Source organism: Protopterus annectens, chromosome 1.part1, assembly GCF_019279795.1.
Source record: "Protopterus annectens isolate FY-2018-M chromosome 1.part1, PAN1.0, whole genome shotgun sequence".
NCBI lineage: Eukaryota > Metazoa > Chordata > Ceratodontiformes > Protopteridae > Protopterus > Protopterus annectens.
This window is the reverse complement of record NC_056726.1, coordinates 1,874,238,346-1,874,255,680: the sequence shown is the minus strand read 5'-3', so window position 1 is coordinate 1,874,255,680 and position 17,335 is coordinate 1,874,238,346. Positions and strand designations below refer to the sequence as shown.

Genomic DNA, 17,335 nt, shown 5'->3' with positions numbered 1-17,335 from the left:
CTGAGTCTGTCTGCTATCACGTTGGAACTCCCGGGAATGTGCATTGCTAGAAGAAAAGGATTGGTAGCCATCGCCCATTGCCATATTCCATGGCCTCTCGACAAAGGGGGTAAGATTTGGTTCCACCTTGTTTGCTGATGTACCATACCACCGCCATGTTGTTTGACTGAATCGCAATTGTCCCAGACGGCAGCAGGGGATGGATTGCTTGCAGCGCCAGAAGCACCGCCCTCAACTCTAGAACGTTTATATGCAGATGGGCCTCCAGTTGGGACCAAGTGCCTTGGATTGTCTGTCCTTGACATAGCCCCCCCCCCCCCCCATCAGAGAGGCGTCCATGGTCATTGTGGCCTTGGGTTGCTGGGGGGAGAAGGGGCGAGACCATTGTGAGAGACTGTGTGTCATCCACCAATTTAAATCCTGTTTGCACCTGTGGGTTACTCGAATCATGGCTGAACGAGGATGCGGAAAAGGATACCACTGCGTGAGCAGTAGCCACTGTAGAAGTCTCATGTGAAACCTGGCCAGGGGAACAATGGTGATGGAGGCTGCCATGTAACCCAACAGCTGTAGAACCAAGTGAGCCGTGGATTTTTCCTTTGAAAGGATTGGAATTAGTTGTTGCTTTATCCTAAGAATTCTGTGCTCTGGAAGAGCAGCTCTGTAGTTTTTTGTGTCCAAGATAACCCCTATGAATTCTGTCGACAGAGATGGGGTGTGATTGCATTTCTGCCAGTTTATGGTTATGCCTAGCCTTTCAGCAGCGAGGAGAGAGTATGCCAGGGCTTTTTCCTGTAGATGTCTGGTGGGGACGGAAACGAGCCAGTCATCTAGGTATGGAAACACCTGGAATCCTTGAAGTCGAAAGTGAGCTATGACAACTGCCATGCACTTTGTGAACACTTTGGGGGCTGTAGAGAGTCCGAAGGGCAGTACTCTGAACTGGTAGTGACTGGCTCCCGCATGGAAGCGCAGAAATCTTCTTGATGGCCTGTCCACCTTTATGTGGTAGTACGCAGCTTGAAGATCTATAGAGTATATCCAATAGTCTTTTTCCAAAAGCGGAAGGATAGACTGTATTGTGACCATCCGGAATTTTTGTACTCTCTCAAACTTGTTCAATACACTGAGATCCAAAATTGGTCTCCAGTCCCCGGTTTTCTTTGCACCAGAAATAGTCTTGAGTAGAATCCGGATCCTATCTGGTCTGAAAGGACTATTTGGATGACTGTTATTCTTAGCAGCTTTTCTGTCTCTAGTGCTGCTTCTTCCCTCTGACAGGGTGGAACGTCAGGAAGATTTTTTGAAGGGATGGGACATAGATCGAAGGGGATATGATGACCTCTGGTTATGATACTTTGTACCCAAGAATTGGTGGTGATGGTTAGCCAGGCAGAAGGGTACAAGGAGAAACCGTCCCCCAACCACCTCCAGAGGAAAGGAATTGGGCTAGGACTGACCAGAGAAAGAATCCTTAGAACCCTGGTTATGCAGTCCCCCTCTGCCTCGAAAGGAGTGTCTTCCCTGAGAGTTTCCCCCTCTGCCTCTGGGGGAGAATTCGGCCTGTGTGTCACAGAAAGGACCCTGAGATTTCTTGAACCATATCTTCCCACTCTTTTGGTTTCGGGAGAAAGCACGTTGAGGGGAAGAATAACGGACACCTACGGCAGAAAGGGTCTTACTGTCCCGTTCACATCTGGCCAGTGTGCTGTTAACTTTGGGACAAACAACGAGGAGGGCTCAATGGGGGCATTAAGAAAAGAAGATTTAAAGGGTTCCATGAAGTTGCACAAGTGCATCCAGGTGTGTCGTCTCAAGCCTGCAGCTTCTGATGCGCGAGATATCAGTCGCATAGAGGAGTTAGATATAGATTCAATGGTGGCCAGCTGAGAGGCCACTTTGTCACAGATCTCATCAGACACGGCACCAGCCAAGGTTTCAGAGAGCTCAGAAACCAGATCCCTTAGAAGCCTGGTGAAACGTGCCATATAATTCAGGGACCTGATAGCAAAGGTCGCTGAAGCAAAGGTGCGCGTCCCTATCCTGTTCAGGGCCCGGGACTCTTTGTTAGGCGGATGGACAGTCTGGCTTTCTTCTTCTGCCAGATCCTTTTTTGTTGCGGCCGCCACCACCACAGCATCCACAGGAAGACCTTTGGACCAATGGGGACTCGAAGCAGGAGGGCACAAGATTTTATCTGGCCCCGGGGAATAGCTTCGACAGTATCAGGAGCCTTCCAAGCACGCTGCACGATGAGCCAGATTGGTTCATCGGCAGACTGAGTAAACCAGGAGGTAGTGGGCCGGGCGCAAAAGGCCTGCAGGAACACAGATTCCTCAGAGGTCAGATTGGAGGACTGCCAGTCACCTCTCTGTTTCAGGATTTCGAGGATATCACCAAAGGATACCTCAGAGGGTGACCGAGGGGATCCTTCCCCCTCATCGAAATCTGTGTCTTCGGTGAGGGACTCCTCTGTGGAGTCCATGTGCTTCCTCTTACACAAACCTTTCCGGTGGACCTCCTCAGTGGGACAAGCTGGAGAAGACCGTGGAAACGGGGATTCCTGAGGGAATATGTCCTGCGGCCCTTGCACCCAGAGTTCGCTAGATGCGATTTGTGGAACCAGAGTACCAGAGGATGGCGTAGGTATAGACAGTCCGGTATCACCAGCAGCAAAAGCCTTCTCCATCAATTGGAAGGCTGGTCCACCCGAAGAGGAGTGTATGTCTAGGGCAGGGGTCACCCCTCCCCTAAGTGGCTCAGCCTGCCAACCCTGAGTCCCTGGATGGCTGTGGAGCAGCAAGCTATGCGTTTGTCACAGCAGACATCCTGGGTCGTAGCAAAACTTTCCTGCCACGAAGGTAACTGCAGTTCCTTAGTGAGATCCATAAAGGGAACAGCAGAAGGGGAAGACTGTGCTATATCTTTAAAGGCAATGAAGGAGGAGAATAAGAAGGGGACTTTGGAGATGGGTGATCATCTCCCAAGGAAGGATAGTTCCTGAGGGGTGGGATACCTCTGGCCAAAAGTACCTGGTCCACAAGACGCAACACATCATGTTCAGAAAGACTTCTAGTGGACCTCACGGAGACTGAGGGAGAAACAGGCCTGTCCACAGAAGAGGCAGACTCTGTGCCCATCTCATCTGACCCTACCAAGGACAACGGTGCCGAAAAAGACTGGACTACAGTTGTCTGCATCAAAGAAGTCATCGGTGCCAAGGTCATTGTCTGCAACAGATACAGGGGTCGGTGCCTAAGTGAGAGTAGGTGCCGAAGCTGGAACCGACAAAAGTGGAGTCAACAATAAAGGCCTCGGTTCTGAGGTAGATCTCGGAGCCGACATGGTCAAGGTCTGCTCCGACTGAACGGTCGGTGCCGATACAGTGGTAATGGTCTAAACCGAGGAGCCCCTCGGTGCCGATATATAGAAGGCTGCAGGAGAAGACGGAGCTGAAATCACTAATGGAGCCGAAGGTCTAGTCACCGAAAGCACTGGGGTTGACAGAGCTCAGGAGCCGAAAATTTTGCCTTTTTAGGTTTTGGTTGGTGAGAGTCCCCAGCCAGGGACCAAGGTAAGGATTTAGCCTTAGTAGAAACATCCATTTTCTTATGGGCTTTAGGAGGGGTTGAGACCTCCGATCCAGAAATAGCCTCTGAAAAGGGAGATTTTAGAAGTCCCTTCAGTATCAGCTTGTTTTTTCTTTCCAACAAAGTTCTATTAGAAAAGTTCTCACAAATAGTACAGGGTGGTTCAACAGATAAATGGGAAGCTCCCAAACAATACACACACAGTGTGCGCATCAGAAGTAGGCAGTTTGTGTCCACAATTAGAACACCACTTAAACCCCGGACTACCTTTTTTTTTATCTGCCATGACAGCAAATTAATTAATAGAAAAGCACCAACAATAGTACAAGAGAGTACCCGAAGGCATGACAGAGAAAAGGGAAAAGATTACCAAAGATGGTAAAGAGAGAATACCTCATGATAAAAGTAGTAAGAAAAAAACAGAAAAACCTGAGGAAATTATGAGCACTAGATGCGACAGGGTAAGAGACAACAAAATATCAACTTTTCTGACAGAAAAGTAATTTGTAAAGCAATTAAACAATTGACTGTACTTAGCTCAAGAGAAGTAGCTTGACACAACCGGATGGCAACTCGGCAAACGAAATCTGAGGTAACAAGGAGAGGAGGATTGTGGGTAAGAGTTTAGCTCGAGAGTTTGAAGCTAACGTGAGCTTGGAAAATGTCCGGCTTGGTTCCAAGCTCAGAACTGATAACCATACGTAAGGAATGAATGAGGATTAACAATATCAGATCATACTTTACCTTCCAACCTGTACCTACTCAACTTACTCATGCCCTACTTAAGAAACTAAGACCCACCACCCTGGCTGCCGACCTCCTCCTGGCAGACTATCTGCAAAAGGTTGCTGACACCATAGCATACCCCATCTCAATCTTGATCAACAGAGCTATATCTGAAACTACTGTACATGATATATGGAAAACCTCCCATGTCATACCTCTCCATAAATGAGGCAGTTCCACTGAAATATCAAACTTTACACCCATAGCTATTCTGTCATCTCTAGCTAAAATTATGGAGAAGGGTGTACACATACAGCTCATGCACTACCTCACACAGAACAAGCTGTTGTCCAACTTTCAGCATGGCTTTAAGCCACACCATAGTACTACTACTGCCCTCCTCTCTTTCTCTAACGTCATTAACCACAACCGCAATAATAAACCATCCTCAGCACTCTTTCTAGATCTATCCAAGGCTTTTGACATGGTTGACCACAAAACGCTTATAAATACCTTGAAGGCCTTCTCCTTAAACAATCATGCTTTCCAATGGTTTCAATCCTACCTGCAGGGCAGGCAAGAGGCAGTCTTATGGCAGGACAAGCTATCATCTCGCCTACCCCATCACATTAGGAGTGCCCCAGGGCTCAAATACTAGGACACCTTCTTTTCTCCATCTTTATCAACGACCTTCATTCAGTCATCCCAGATGCTACCTGCATTCAATATGCACATGAGTCCCCCTTGGATTTGTTCTGACACCTCACCAGCTACTTTATTCACATTAACCCAAAATACCTTCAATACAGTGGAAAATGGCTCTCCAATCAACATCTAATCCTAAACCCAACAAAACTAAGCTACTCCTCTTCTCCCCCACATGCAGGACCCCCCCCTGCCATCCTTCAACATAACCACTAACAATGGTACTATCATCTCCCCAGAAGCCCAAACTAAACTACTGGGTGTCAAAATTGATAACCTGAAGTTTGATGCACATATCAAACTTTCAAAACCATTAATAAAAAAACTTGGCTCTCTTTACAGAATCAAACTTTTCCTTACCCGACTTGCTAGAAAAAGAAGTTATGTCCTTACCATAACGTTCCATGTGGAGTGTTCATCTCGCCTTGGTTATTACACATGGGTTCGGAGCCGATCCTCGGCTCCGTGCCGCCCGACTGCAAGCTCTGCATCGAGAAGAAGCTCGAGGACATCTAATACCCACAATCCCCCTCTGCCTTTACCTCAGATCTAGTTTGCAAGCAAACCAGACATAAGCACGCACACATGCCAACTATATACATAAAAAACATATATATACAAACATACCCAGTGTATGACAGTAACAGTAATACTGCAACAGCAGAAGGAGAATACTCCAGACCAGGCACCAAATCGAACGTTCTTCCTAAGGGTGGGAAGGGTGGGAGTGTAATAACCAAAGCGAGATGAACACTCCACATGGAACGTTATGGTAAGGACATAACTTCTTTATGTGAGAGTGTTCAATCTCGCCTTTGTTCTTACACATGGGTAGCGTCCCTAGCTCCATGATCCTGAGGAACTCAAGGGAGAACGTTCTTGAGCACAGTGGAACCAAAGGTTGCCCTATCCCTAGAAACCCTGTCCACTTTGTAATGAGATATAAATGTATGTGGTTTAGCCCAAGTAGCAGCCGCACAAATAGTGTCTAAAGGTAAACGAGCTGCATGAGCCAAGGATGTAGAAATTGATCTGGTAGAATGTCCTCTGGGTTTTGCTGATAATGTTTGATCAGAATCTTCATAAACATAAATGATACAGTCAGTTAGCCACTTGAAAGAGTTCGTTTAAGTAACTGCAAGACCCTTTCTGCTGTCAGCAAAAGCTACAAATAGCTGATCAGATTTCCTGTGATCTTTTGTTCTATCCAAATAAAATCTGAGTTGTCTATGGACGTCCAGTTTGTGCAACATATACTCTAATTTATTAGAGTGGTTTTTAAAGAAGGTGGGTAATTCAATGGACTGATTAATATTACTAGTAGAACAAACTTTGGGAAGAAAGGATGGATTAGTGCGTAGGGATACTCTGTCAGAATGAAAAATTAAATAAGGATGTTTGACCGAAAGGGCCTGCAGCTCAGACACCCGTCTAGCAGATGTAATAGCCACTAGAAATAATGTTTTCCATGACAAAATTTCAAAGTGCAACTTGAAGCTGGTTCAAAGGGTGGTAACATCAATTTAGAGAGCAATAAGTTTAAATTCCACGGTGATGTCGGACTTCTGACTGGTGGTCTGATATGAAAAGAACCTTTTAAAAGGCTTTACAAAGTCTGTGAGCCATAATAGGTGCACCACTTTCTTCTACATGATAGTTAGAAATGGCAGCTAACTGTACTCTTAAGGTAGCCGGGGAAGCTCCTTCCTGAAATAATTCAGTCAGAAATTCTAAAACCTTATTCAACGGAGCTGTAACAGGGTCCAACTGATGTGACTCCGCCCAGAAGACAAAACGTTTCCATTTACTGGTGTAAGTCTTTGTAGTGGAAACTTTATGAGAAGCTACCAATATATCTTGAACCGCCGATGTAAGGGGAATTGACCTGGCTAAAAAGGGAAGCGGAGCAGCCAAGCTGCTAGATGGAGAGATTCCAGGGATGGGTGAGGAACTCCTGACGAGTGAGTCAGTAGATCTGGCTCTGGGTCCAGCATCCAAGGTCCCCGAATGCGGTGATGCAAGAGAAAGGGAAACCAAATTTGACGAGGCCAGAACGGAGCAATGAGAATTATAGTCCTCTGAAGGTTGTTTGCTTTCTGTAGAAACTTTACAATCAGGGGAAATGGAGGAAAAGCATATAGGAGACCCCGGGCCAATCGTGCACCAGCGTCCCTGGGGACTTCCCTGGAGGGGGTAATAGGGCAAAGTAGCTCCTGCATTTGGCGTTCATTGGAGACGCAAACAGATCGCAGGTAGGCTGGCCCCATTTGCGAAAAATCTTTCCCGCAACTGACTGTTTGAGGGACCACTCGTGAGGCAATAGTATTGCCCTGCTCAGCCTGTCGGCTATGACGTTGGATGACCCCGGGATGTGCGTTGCGATCAGAAAGTGACCGGTGGACTCTGCCCATTGCCAAATTCTCATGGCCTCTCTGCATAGTTGGTAAGACCTGGTTCCCCCTTGCTTGTTTATGTACCAGACTACAGACATGTTGTCTGCCTGAACTGCAATGGTCCCTGGAGGAAGAAGGGGAGCAAAGTGTTGCAACGCCAAAAACACTGCCCTCAACTCCAGAACATTGATGTGCAGATTGTACTCCAGATTGGTCCATTCGCCTTGGACTGTCTGTCCCTGAAAGATGCCCCCCCACCCTATCAGGGAAGCGTCCGTGGTTATCGTCGCTGACGGTGTGGGTAGCACAAATGGTCTTCCGCCGGATAGGTTGCAAGTCTGTAACCACCACATTAGGTGTGATTTGCATGTTTTCGTTATCAATATTTCGTGAGTCAGTGGAAGTTGTTGGAATGACCATTGTGCAAATAGAAGCCATTGTAGCACTCTCATGTGCAGTCTTCCCAATGGTATTGCTATGAGAGAAGCTGCCATGAGACCCAAAACTTTCAGAACAATTTTTGCTGGGGATTTTCTGGACGACAGCAGAAGGGAAATGTTGAATTGAAGTGCTACTATTCTTTCTGTCGGAAGTTTTAGAACTAACTGACGCGTATCTAATTCGCTCCTATGAATAAGATATGCTGTGATGGCGTAGCAAAGATTTTTGAAATTTACTGAAATGCCAAGGTGTGTACAAAGTTGTAGGGAGTAATCCCTGGCTTGTATCAGTTGGCCTGGTGGTGGCAGACAGGAGCCAGTCGTCCAGATACGGAAACACCTGGAATCCTAGGCGCCTCAGATGAGACGCTACCACTGCCATGCATTTGGTGAAGACCCTGGGGGCTGTGGTCAGGCCAAAGGGCAGGGCTCGAAACTGATAGTGACTGGCTCCCAGCCGGAAGCGCAAGTGATCTCTGGACGCCCTGGCCATTTTGATGTGGTAGTATCGTCCTTCAGATCTATTGAGCACATCCAGTCGTCCCTCCGTAAGAATGGAAGGATCGATTGAAGCGTGACCATTCGAACTTTTCCTTCTTGACAAAGGTGTTGAGATGACTTAGGTCCAGAATTGGCCTCCAGTCCCCTGTTTTCTTTGGAACTAAAAAGAACCTTGAGTAAGTTCGAATCCTATTTGGTCCGCTGGGACTGGTTGGATGACTCTTTTTCTAGCAGCTTTGAAATTTCTGTAGCTGCTGGGTCTCGCAGATGGGGTGGTACATCTGGGAGTTTTCTCTTTGGAATGGGGGTGGATAGAAATGGGATTTTGTAACCTCTGGTAACAATGCTTTTTACCCAATTGTCCGAAGAAAGGTTTTGCCAGGCCTGAGGGTATAAAGCTAAGCGACCCCCGACTGCCTCCAGAGCAGGACAGTCGGGCCTCCTCTCAGGAGTGCTGAAAAGGTTTGCCAGGGAGGTTATCCCTGTCACCTTGGTTTTATGGACCCCTCTGCCGCCAGGGCGGCGTCTTCCACCTCTGCCCCCCCCTCTGCCTCTAGAGGGGGCATCACCCTGTGTGTTTTGGAAAAGATCCTTGGGGTTTTTGAAACCACATTTTCCCACCACGTTGCCCTTTGGGGTACGGTCTGGAAGGGGTGGAAAAACGGACTCCGACAGCAGACAGAGTCTTTCCCTCCTGTTCACACCGGGTAAGGGTCTCCTTTACTTTAGGGCCAAAAAGTGTGGCTCCATCAAATGGGGCGTTAGTAAAGGAAGACTTGAAGGCTTCATAAGCGAACATAAGCGCATCCAGGATTGCCTACGAAGAGCAATCGCTGAAGCCGCTGCCCTACTCGATCCTTCGGCTGCATAGGATATCAGCCTCATGGACGAGTTCACAATGGACGTAAGGGTGTTGAGATGCGCTGTAACTTTCTCTGAGACAGCGGCGTCTGTAGCACCCTGGAGGGTATCTCCCAACTCTTTGACTAGATCCCTCTGTAAACGTGTAAAATGAGTCAAATAGTTCAGGGAGCATAGAAAGCCGCTGAACTGAAAATGCGCTTCCCGTATCTGTCCATGGTCCTAGAATCTTTGTTAGGCGGATGGACAGATGAGGAAGACTCTGACATCTCCTTTTTCGTGGCCGCTGCCACCACCATGGCGTCTACTGGAACTCCTTTGGTGAGGTAAGCTTTGTCCTGTGGTGCCGTGATGTACTTATTAGGCTTCCTAGGGACTGGTTCCACCGTGTCAGGCGTCTCCACGCCTTGAGCAATTAATTCCATTAACTCATCAAAGGGCGGAGTGACCCAGGAGGAGGAAGGATGGGCACCAAATGCCTTCAGCAAAACTGACTCATCCTCAGAAGGGGGGAGGGCTTGCCAGTCACCTCTCTGTTTAAGGATCTCCAAGATGTCAGAAAAGAGACATCCTCTGAAGGTGACTTAGGGACCCTTCTGACTCATCTAAGTCAGTATCAGATGTCAAGGATTCTTGTGGAGAATCCAAGTGTCTCCTCTTACACAGTCTTTTCCTAGGAACTTCTTCGTGGGGAGCATCCGAAGAAGCCTCCGAGGAAGAGGGGGCACCCTCCAGGGGTGGCTGAGACACTGGTGCCCGACGCTTGGACGTGGCCGTGGGTGCAGAGGAGGATAACGGTCCTTTGCGGGGAGGAGAAGCTGTACCTGCTGATGTGGTTGTCTGGGTAGACAACACCTTCCTCATGAGGTTGAAGGCCCCCGGGTCCCGAGTCGAGGTATCTCCCAGTTCCGAAGAAATGGGAAGAATCCCCGAAACAGGAGCCGAAGGCACCGACCCCGAGGACGGAACCGAATCGATCCGTGCCGAGGCCCCGAGAGGTAGAGTCGGAACCGAAACATCGGTTCGACTCTCGGTCCCGGAACCAAGGACAGATCTTCGGCCCCGAGACTCCGGTATCGGATCGGATGGAGTCGAGGTAAACGGTGCCGACCGAGAAAAAGACGGTTCTGGCACCGAGGGCTCCACAATCATCAGGTCAGCTTCTTCCGGCTCCGAAGACTGAACAGGTCTCGGGGGAGGAACAGATGGAGATAGTGGCAGGCCTTCAAGTCTCGACATCAACTGAGAGGAGACCGAAATAAGTTTGGACAGGGCCGTATGCTCCATAAGTTTCTGCACCACACGGTCCACGTCAGTGTCGGAAAGGGCTCTAGAAGAACGAGTCGAAGGGATCGAAGAAGGAGCCGACCTCAACAGAGTCGGTGGAGGGAGCTCCGTCACCGGTTCCAAGACTCGAGGCTCGGGAACTGCCAACAGTTGAACACTCGGCCCCGAAGTCTGTGGAACCGGTGATCTAACTAGACTCGAAGAGCTCGGAGCCGATGACTTTGGCTCCGACGCCTTCGACCCCTTCGAAGACTTGGATGCCTGGTCTGAAGCATCCAGAGCCTCCTGGAAAGAGGGTTTCAGCAATCCTCTATCCATCAGTTTCCTGCGCCTATCTGTCATGACCCTCCCACTAAAAGAGTGACAAATAGAGCAGTCCTCTTGTAAGTGGAGAGGGCCAAGACAGTAGACACAGGAACTGTGGTTGTCTGTGACCGACATTTTTTGGCCACACTGACAACGTTTAAAACCAGATTTCATCTTTTCAGACATATTGACAAATGAAAAGACAGTCCAGTCCAGTAAAAAGTCCAATCCAGTAATAGTGTCAAATCCGGGAATAAGAGTCCGTTTGATAATAGCTAAAAACAAGACTACCACAAGTTTTAGTCAAAAAGTCAAATCCGATAACTGCCTAAAGGCAAGACTACAACAAGTTTCTAGTCACAAGTCCAAGAAGGGGTAGGCCCCGAAAAACTCTAAACTCGAAAGTTAACTAAGTTAAACTATTCTAAGTGTCGAGAATTTCTAATGCACTCACACACCTACTTTTATACTTTAAGTAACTAGATAGAAAGAAATTTCTGAAATTTAAACAGAATAGATAAATATCTTATCTGTACAGCCTCGAGCTAGTCTCCAGCGATGCGTATGCAGCAGCGGCAAACTAGATCTGAGGTAAAGGCAGAGGGGGATTGTGGGTATTAGATGTCCTCGAGCTTCTTCTCGATGCAGAGCTTGCAGTCGGCCGGCACGGAGCCGAGGATCGGCTCCGAACCCATGTGTAAGAACAAAGGCGAGATTGAACACTCTCACATCTACAATTGCCCATTACCATCTACTATCAATTATTCTCTAAGCCTCACCTCTATTCTCCAACTTAAACAAAACAGATCTTAATAAACTATCACCCTGCTATAACCACACTGCCAGATTTGCTACTAGCACAGCTTACCAGACACACCACTGTCACAACCTAAATCGCCTAGGATGGCTTGAACTGCCAAGCCTACTGCAGTTTAACCAGCTAATAGTGGCACATAAAGTCCTTTACCAACCAGAAAATACACCTGCACTAAAAAATATTGTCAGCCCCCACATCAGCACCCGGCCACTGTGATCATCCACTAGACTCCTAGTTCAAACATACAAATCCAACTACTCAGCTGGGGACTGTTTGCCAACTCGATTGGAAAAACATGGAACAGACTCCCAGCTGACTTGACCCTAGAACCCTCACTAACTCAATTCAAAAACAAACTCAAGAAACACTTCAAAATTCATTGGTTATGTCCTTCAACTAACCCTGACTACTTACCTCTCTATACTTCTTAGGTGCCTTACCTTCAACTACTTCTAACTTTTTTCTACCACTCCATTTCAGTTAAGAGTCAATTGTATAACTGCTGCTCAATGTGTCTTAAACCTGAATGTAATGTTATGTATATATAACTTTGAAAATAATGTTATGTTTTGTAAAGTGTTTTATAACAAGTTAGTACTATATGTTCTAAATGCTAGTATTGCTTATAACTGTAATCTGCTTGAAACTAGCATTTAATAAATGTTCAATGTATATTATTATCTTGGAGCTTTTCTCCCCAGGCCTTCCCTGAAAATGGATATATATCCAGTCGAACTATCCCGGTCAACAAATGTAAAATAAATAAATAAATAAAAATTATTTGCCTGTCTGGGTACTTCCTTATCTAAGGTCCTGATGTCACAATCCTTTGCAACACCATCACATACTTTTTTTTTTTTTTCTTTAATATATCAAAAATTTTTGACAAAAGAAACTAGAGTCATAATCATTAGATTATGCTCTGAGGCAGCTTGAGTATAAATCTGGCCTAAATGCCAAGTTCTTTTGTAATAGCAGCAATAAAAAAGGGAGAGAGCAAGAGAGTTTCTAACAAGTAATACACAAGGAATGGTCTTCTTAAGACCAACAGACATGTTATCAAAAAAAGAAAGTATGACTTTTTTCAGTAAGACTGGGGGAAAAAATGAAAGTATGACTTTTTTTCAGTAAGACTGGGGGAGTACTGTTCCATGCTCTCTTTTGCTTTAAGAAAACTGCTTAGTACAACAGACTGAAAGCAGCCCTGCACAGTATATGATCACAAGTTTTAATCTACTACAAAAATACATTCTTCTTCAAAGCAATAAAAAAATAGGATCTGGACATTTTATTACACCCTTGTGATTCTCCGCAACCTACAGTACCTCAACCTGTTCACATATAAACACATATTTGTCAAAAACAGTTGTATGGCTAGATTTGCCTAATTTGTGTGAAGAGTGCTCCTGGGCAGAGTCTGAAAAAGGTCTGTAGGTTATAAAAGATGAACAAAACAGACTAAATATGGCAGTAGTACTGTTAAGCTACCATAAGCTCTGTCCAGTAAATGTTTTTTATTAATCATAGCATAGTTTCCTTAAGCAGGTTAAAGAGCAACTCTAATAAACAAATCAGAACAAGATAAATGCAAGAGCTGCTGGCTTTCTTCAATTAATCAAATACAAAGAAACTGGAAAATTAAGCAAAGGTTGAAGAAGAGGAATGAAAAATAAGGATAGTGATTCACTGCATTTCAACACACAAAATCAATAGAGGTTAAAAATAAACAGAACAGTAAGCTGAGATGATATTAATGTAACAAAGCAGATGTCAGGATCTTTAAGGAAACACTGCAATGCTAAAAGTGAATGGATCAAGTTATATTGTGTACCTGTGAATTCATTAACCTTACCTCTCCTGGTCGAATTTTAATGAAAAAACTGCTTCGTTTATATGAAATCTTTAATACTTTCGGCCAGGGGAAGCGGTTGATCCGCAGTTTGTCTTTGTAGACAAGAAGGCCACTAGAGCATACTCCTAATAAGATGTCCACCCCTTCCAAGTCCTACAAAAACAAAAAATGAAAAAGGTTAGGTAAAATGGTGATTACAGTAAGTTTTTTTTTTTTCAGTTATAACAACAAATGATACATACTAAACAAGAATGCAATTTATTTACAACAGCAACGGCTTGTGCATTTATATATATATATATATATATATATATATATATATATAAGTTGTTACTGATGAAAACATGAAAAGTAAGATCTAATTGGGGATCCAACAAAGCAGTACCAAAATAATAACTGTAAAATGCTATTTAAACAGGTGTAACAGGCAGCAAATATACTAAGAAAAGGGACAGTGAAGCAGTGACAACTGTAAACACCATACTATGTAATATTACTGTGCATCAAAACAGATAGTTGTTGCATTAACATGTGCAATATATGGTGACTGTCACATTCGAGCAGGAGTGAAACAGGACTTGAACTCCCATGTATGTTGATGAATGGCCACTTATACCACTGAGATCAGGGAAATGTAAGGGTAAGGAAGTTTCAACTCCTCTTCAAGGTTGCACAATGCTAGAGTTATATTTACAGGTACAAGTATATGTGGTGTGTGCTTGCATCCCCATCAAAGATATTTTTCTGTAATGTTGTTAAAATAGTTTTCTCAACTTAATGATTTAAAAAATTCCTGGTGTAATGCTCAACTACAGGTCCCTCACATACTACCCCCATGTGTATTACATAACATCACAGATATAAATTAATATATGCACAACATTGATACACTATCGATGTGATAAAATTCTGAGCACATGTGCACACCTTGGAAAGCTGTGAAGAATACATTTTGCACCAACACTATCAGAGTTAAAAAAAAATGTAAATATTACTATAAAATGTGCTTCTATTTTGTCACAAAACAGAGAGTGTGTTTTTTCAAATTAAGAAAGCAATACAAAAAAAAGATACTATGTGCTCTTCCATTAAAGTTGACGAATGAGCTGAACAAAAGGTAAATTATAAAATACAGCAACCTGTATTTGTATAATAAAGAAACCTGTATTTCTAATTTGCATTATTCTAAATTCTGAACTGCATTCTAAAAATATTTCATCATCAGCCCCCTTTTTCTAAATTTCTTCTACACGGGGTCTGGGTATTGTGTTAACTGTCACCAACTCTCTCGATTCAGTGCCACATTCTTGCCTTCTTCAACACTCATGCCTGTCGCAGATCATCTTTCACACAATCCGTCCACCTCTTTGCTGGATGTCCTCACTTGCTCTTACCTTTTTCCTGTCTGTCCCAAATCATCCTCACCAGATTGTCTTCTAATTTTCTACACTTGCCGAAACCACCATACTCTGTTCTCCTTGATCTTTTCTGCAACTGGAGCTACTTTGGCTTCTGCTCTTATGTCCTCATTTCGTCATCTGTCCCACAGTATGCAGCCTACCATCTTTCTCAGGCACTTCATTTCTATCACTTCCAGCTTCTTCAACTGTTCTGCCTTTACTGCCCAGGTTTCTGTACCATACAGTAGTACTGGTCACACCACTGTCTTGTACACCTTACTTTTCAGCTTCTTTGGCATTCTTCTGTCATAGACTACACCCGAGACTCTATGGCACTTGGCTGCAGCTCCTCTGATTCTAGCTTTGACCTCTTCGTTCAGACTACTCTTCTCCTCAACCACCCCTCCCACATACATGAAGCTGTTTACCTGTTCCACTATCTTCCCTTCTATCTCCGTTCTCAGCTTCTTCCGATTTCCCCAATTTGCTGCCATTACCACCGTCTTATCTGTGCTTAGTTTCATCCCATGTGCCATCAGATTTGCATTCCATTCTCCTATCCTTTGCTGAAGTTCTAGCTCAGAGTCTGCCCATACTGTCACATCGTCTGCATACAACAGCTTTGTTGATCTGTCCCCTCCAACCTGCCAGTTTGAATAGCAGTGGGCTCAGAGCTGAACCCTGGTGTACACCCACTCCCATTGGGAACCCCTCTGTGAGGCCAAACACTGTTCGTACTCGAGTTACTGGGTCCTTGTACACAGACTGCACTAATTCTACCAATGTTTCTGGGACTTCAAACCACTGCAGTACTGCCTAGATCCGCTTTCTTGGAACCTTGTCATATGCCTTCCCCAAGTCTAGGAATGCCTAGTTGGACTCTCTTATCTCTAGCTTCAAGTACCTGTCTCAATGCAAACATCGGGTCAATTGCGCTGCATCCTGATCTGAATCCGAACTGCTCATCTTCCATCTTACATTCTACTTACTCTGCGTATCTGTTTATCAATCACTCTCTCCAGAACATTCATGCAATGTGGTAGGAGTTTGATGCCTCTGTACTGCACACAGTTGTGGATTCCCCCTTTGTTCTTGTACGGTGGTACAAATATGCTTATTCTCCAGTCATCTGGGATACACCATTCTCTCCTCACTATTACCCTTAGGAGCCCTTTCTCCCCTGTCTCACTCAGCATCTTTAACATATCTGCTGTGACTTAATCTGAGCCTGCTGCTTTCCCTATCTTCCTTACTGCTGTTCTTAATTCTTCTAAGGTGGGCTCCTCCTCTTCTCTCATCGTAGGCTGTTTTGGGGGCAGTACAGCTTCTATGGAGTTTTCTTCATTCAGAAGTTGCTGGAAATGCTCCTTCCATCTGTCTTTGATGTCCTGTGGACTGGTGAGCAGGCTGTTACTGGGGATCCCGTATGAAGGGTGTCTGCCTATCTTCTTTATCCTTCTGTCTTTGCCTTGCAACCTGGTATAGTTTTTTTGTGCCCTTTGCTGAGTCACTTTCCAGAAGTTGGTAGAGTGCCTCCGATGCCCTATACTTTGCTATTGCAGCTTGTTAGCCAACCAGTAGTCCTTCCTAGCCCGGTCAGTCTTTTCTATCGCCCACTTCTTCTTGCACTCCCCCTTACTTTTGATGACTTCCTGGGCTTCTGCATTCCACCACCAGCTTTCCTTATGTACCTTACTTCCATACCTGGTCTCGGCCACATACCTTTTTCTGTAGTCCTAAATCATGCTGTTTTTAGGTGCTGCCACTCTAACTCCACCCATTTTTCTCCTCTTCTTGGGGTGTTAAAGCCCCGAGTAAATTCTTGAACTGTTGTACTTTCTTCTCCAGTCAACTTCCAGGTCTTCAGCCTGGTCTCTGTTGACCTTAGAGCCTTCTCTGACCACTGCTTGCAGCTGATTGTGGCAACTAGTGGTTTATGCTGTGGGCCGACTGTTTCGCTGAGGATGACTCTGCAATCATGGATTCTACCACAGTGCCTTTACCTTACAAGGAGGAAGTCTACCTGAGTTGCATGTTGGTTACTCTTATATGTGAGCTTGTGACTGTCTCTCTTTCTGAACTATGTGTTGGCTACTATCAAGCCATTTGCCAGACAGAAGTATAGAATGGCTTCTCCTTCTTTATTCCTGTTGCCCCACCCATGTGGACCAAGACAGTCCTCATGTCCTGCGCTGTCTGTCCATATATGTGCATTTAAGTCACCAGTTATCAACACCAATTCATGTTTCCCTGCTTTATCTTGTAGATCCTGCACCTGCTGTCTGAATGCACGCTTTTCTTCACCATCACAACTCTGCTGTGGGGCATAGGCTGAGATTATGAATACTGTCCTATCATTACACTGGAGTCCGATTGCCAAGAGTCTGTCATTAATCCTGATGATATCCCTCACCGCCTTCTGAAGCCTCTCTCTCACCACAATTCCTACACCATTTG

The 17,335-nt window shown here is 45.3% G+C and overlaps 1 protein-coding gene across 11 annotated transcripts in view; it reads right to left on the bottom strand.

The window, feature by feature from the left end:
- The window catches only part of LOC122812836 (protein 4.1-like), a gene marked incomplete at its 3' end in the record, with an annotated part of 3,376,257 nt that overhangs the window by 1,428,513 nt on the left and 1,930,409 nt on the right, over window positions 1-17,335 (bottom strand). For all 11 annotated transcript variants that reach the window (XM_044084885.1, XM_044084929.1, XM_044084895.1 and 8 more), the window contains 1 exon segment: window positions 13,479-13,631. In XM_044084885.1, the coding sequence (XP_043940820.1) occupies window positions 13,479-13,631 (153 nt within the window).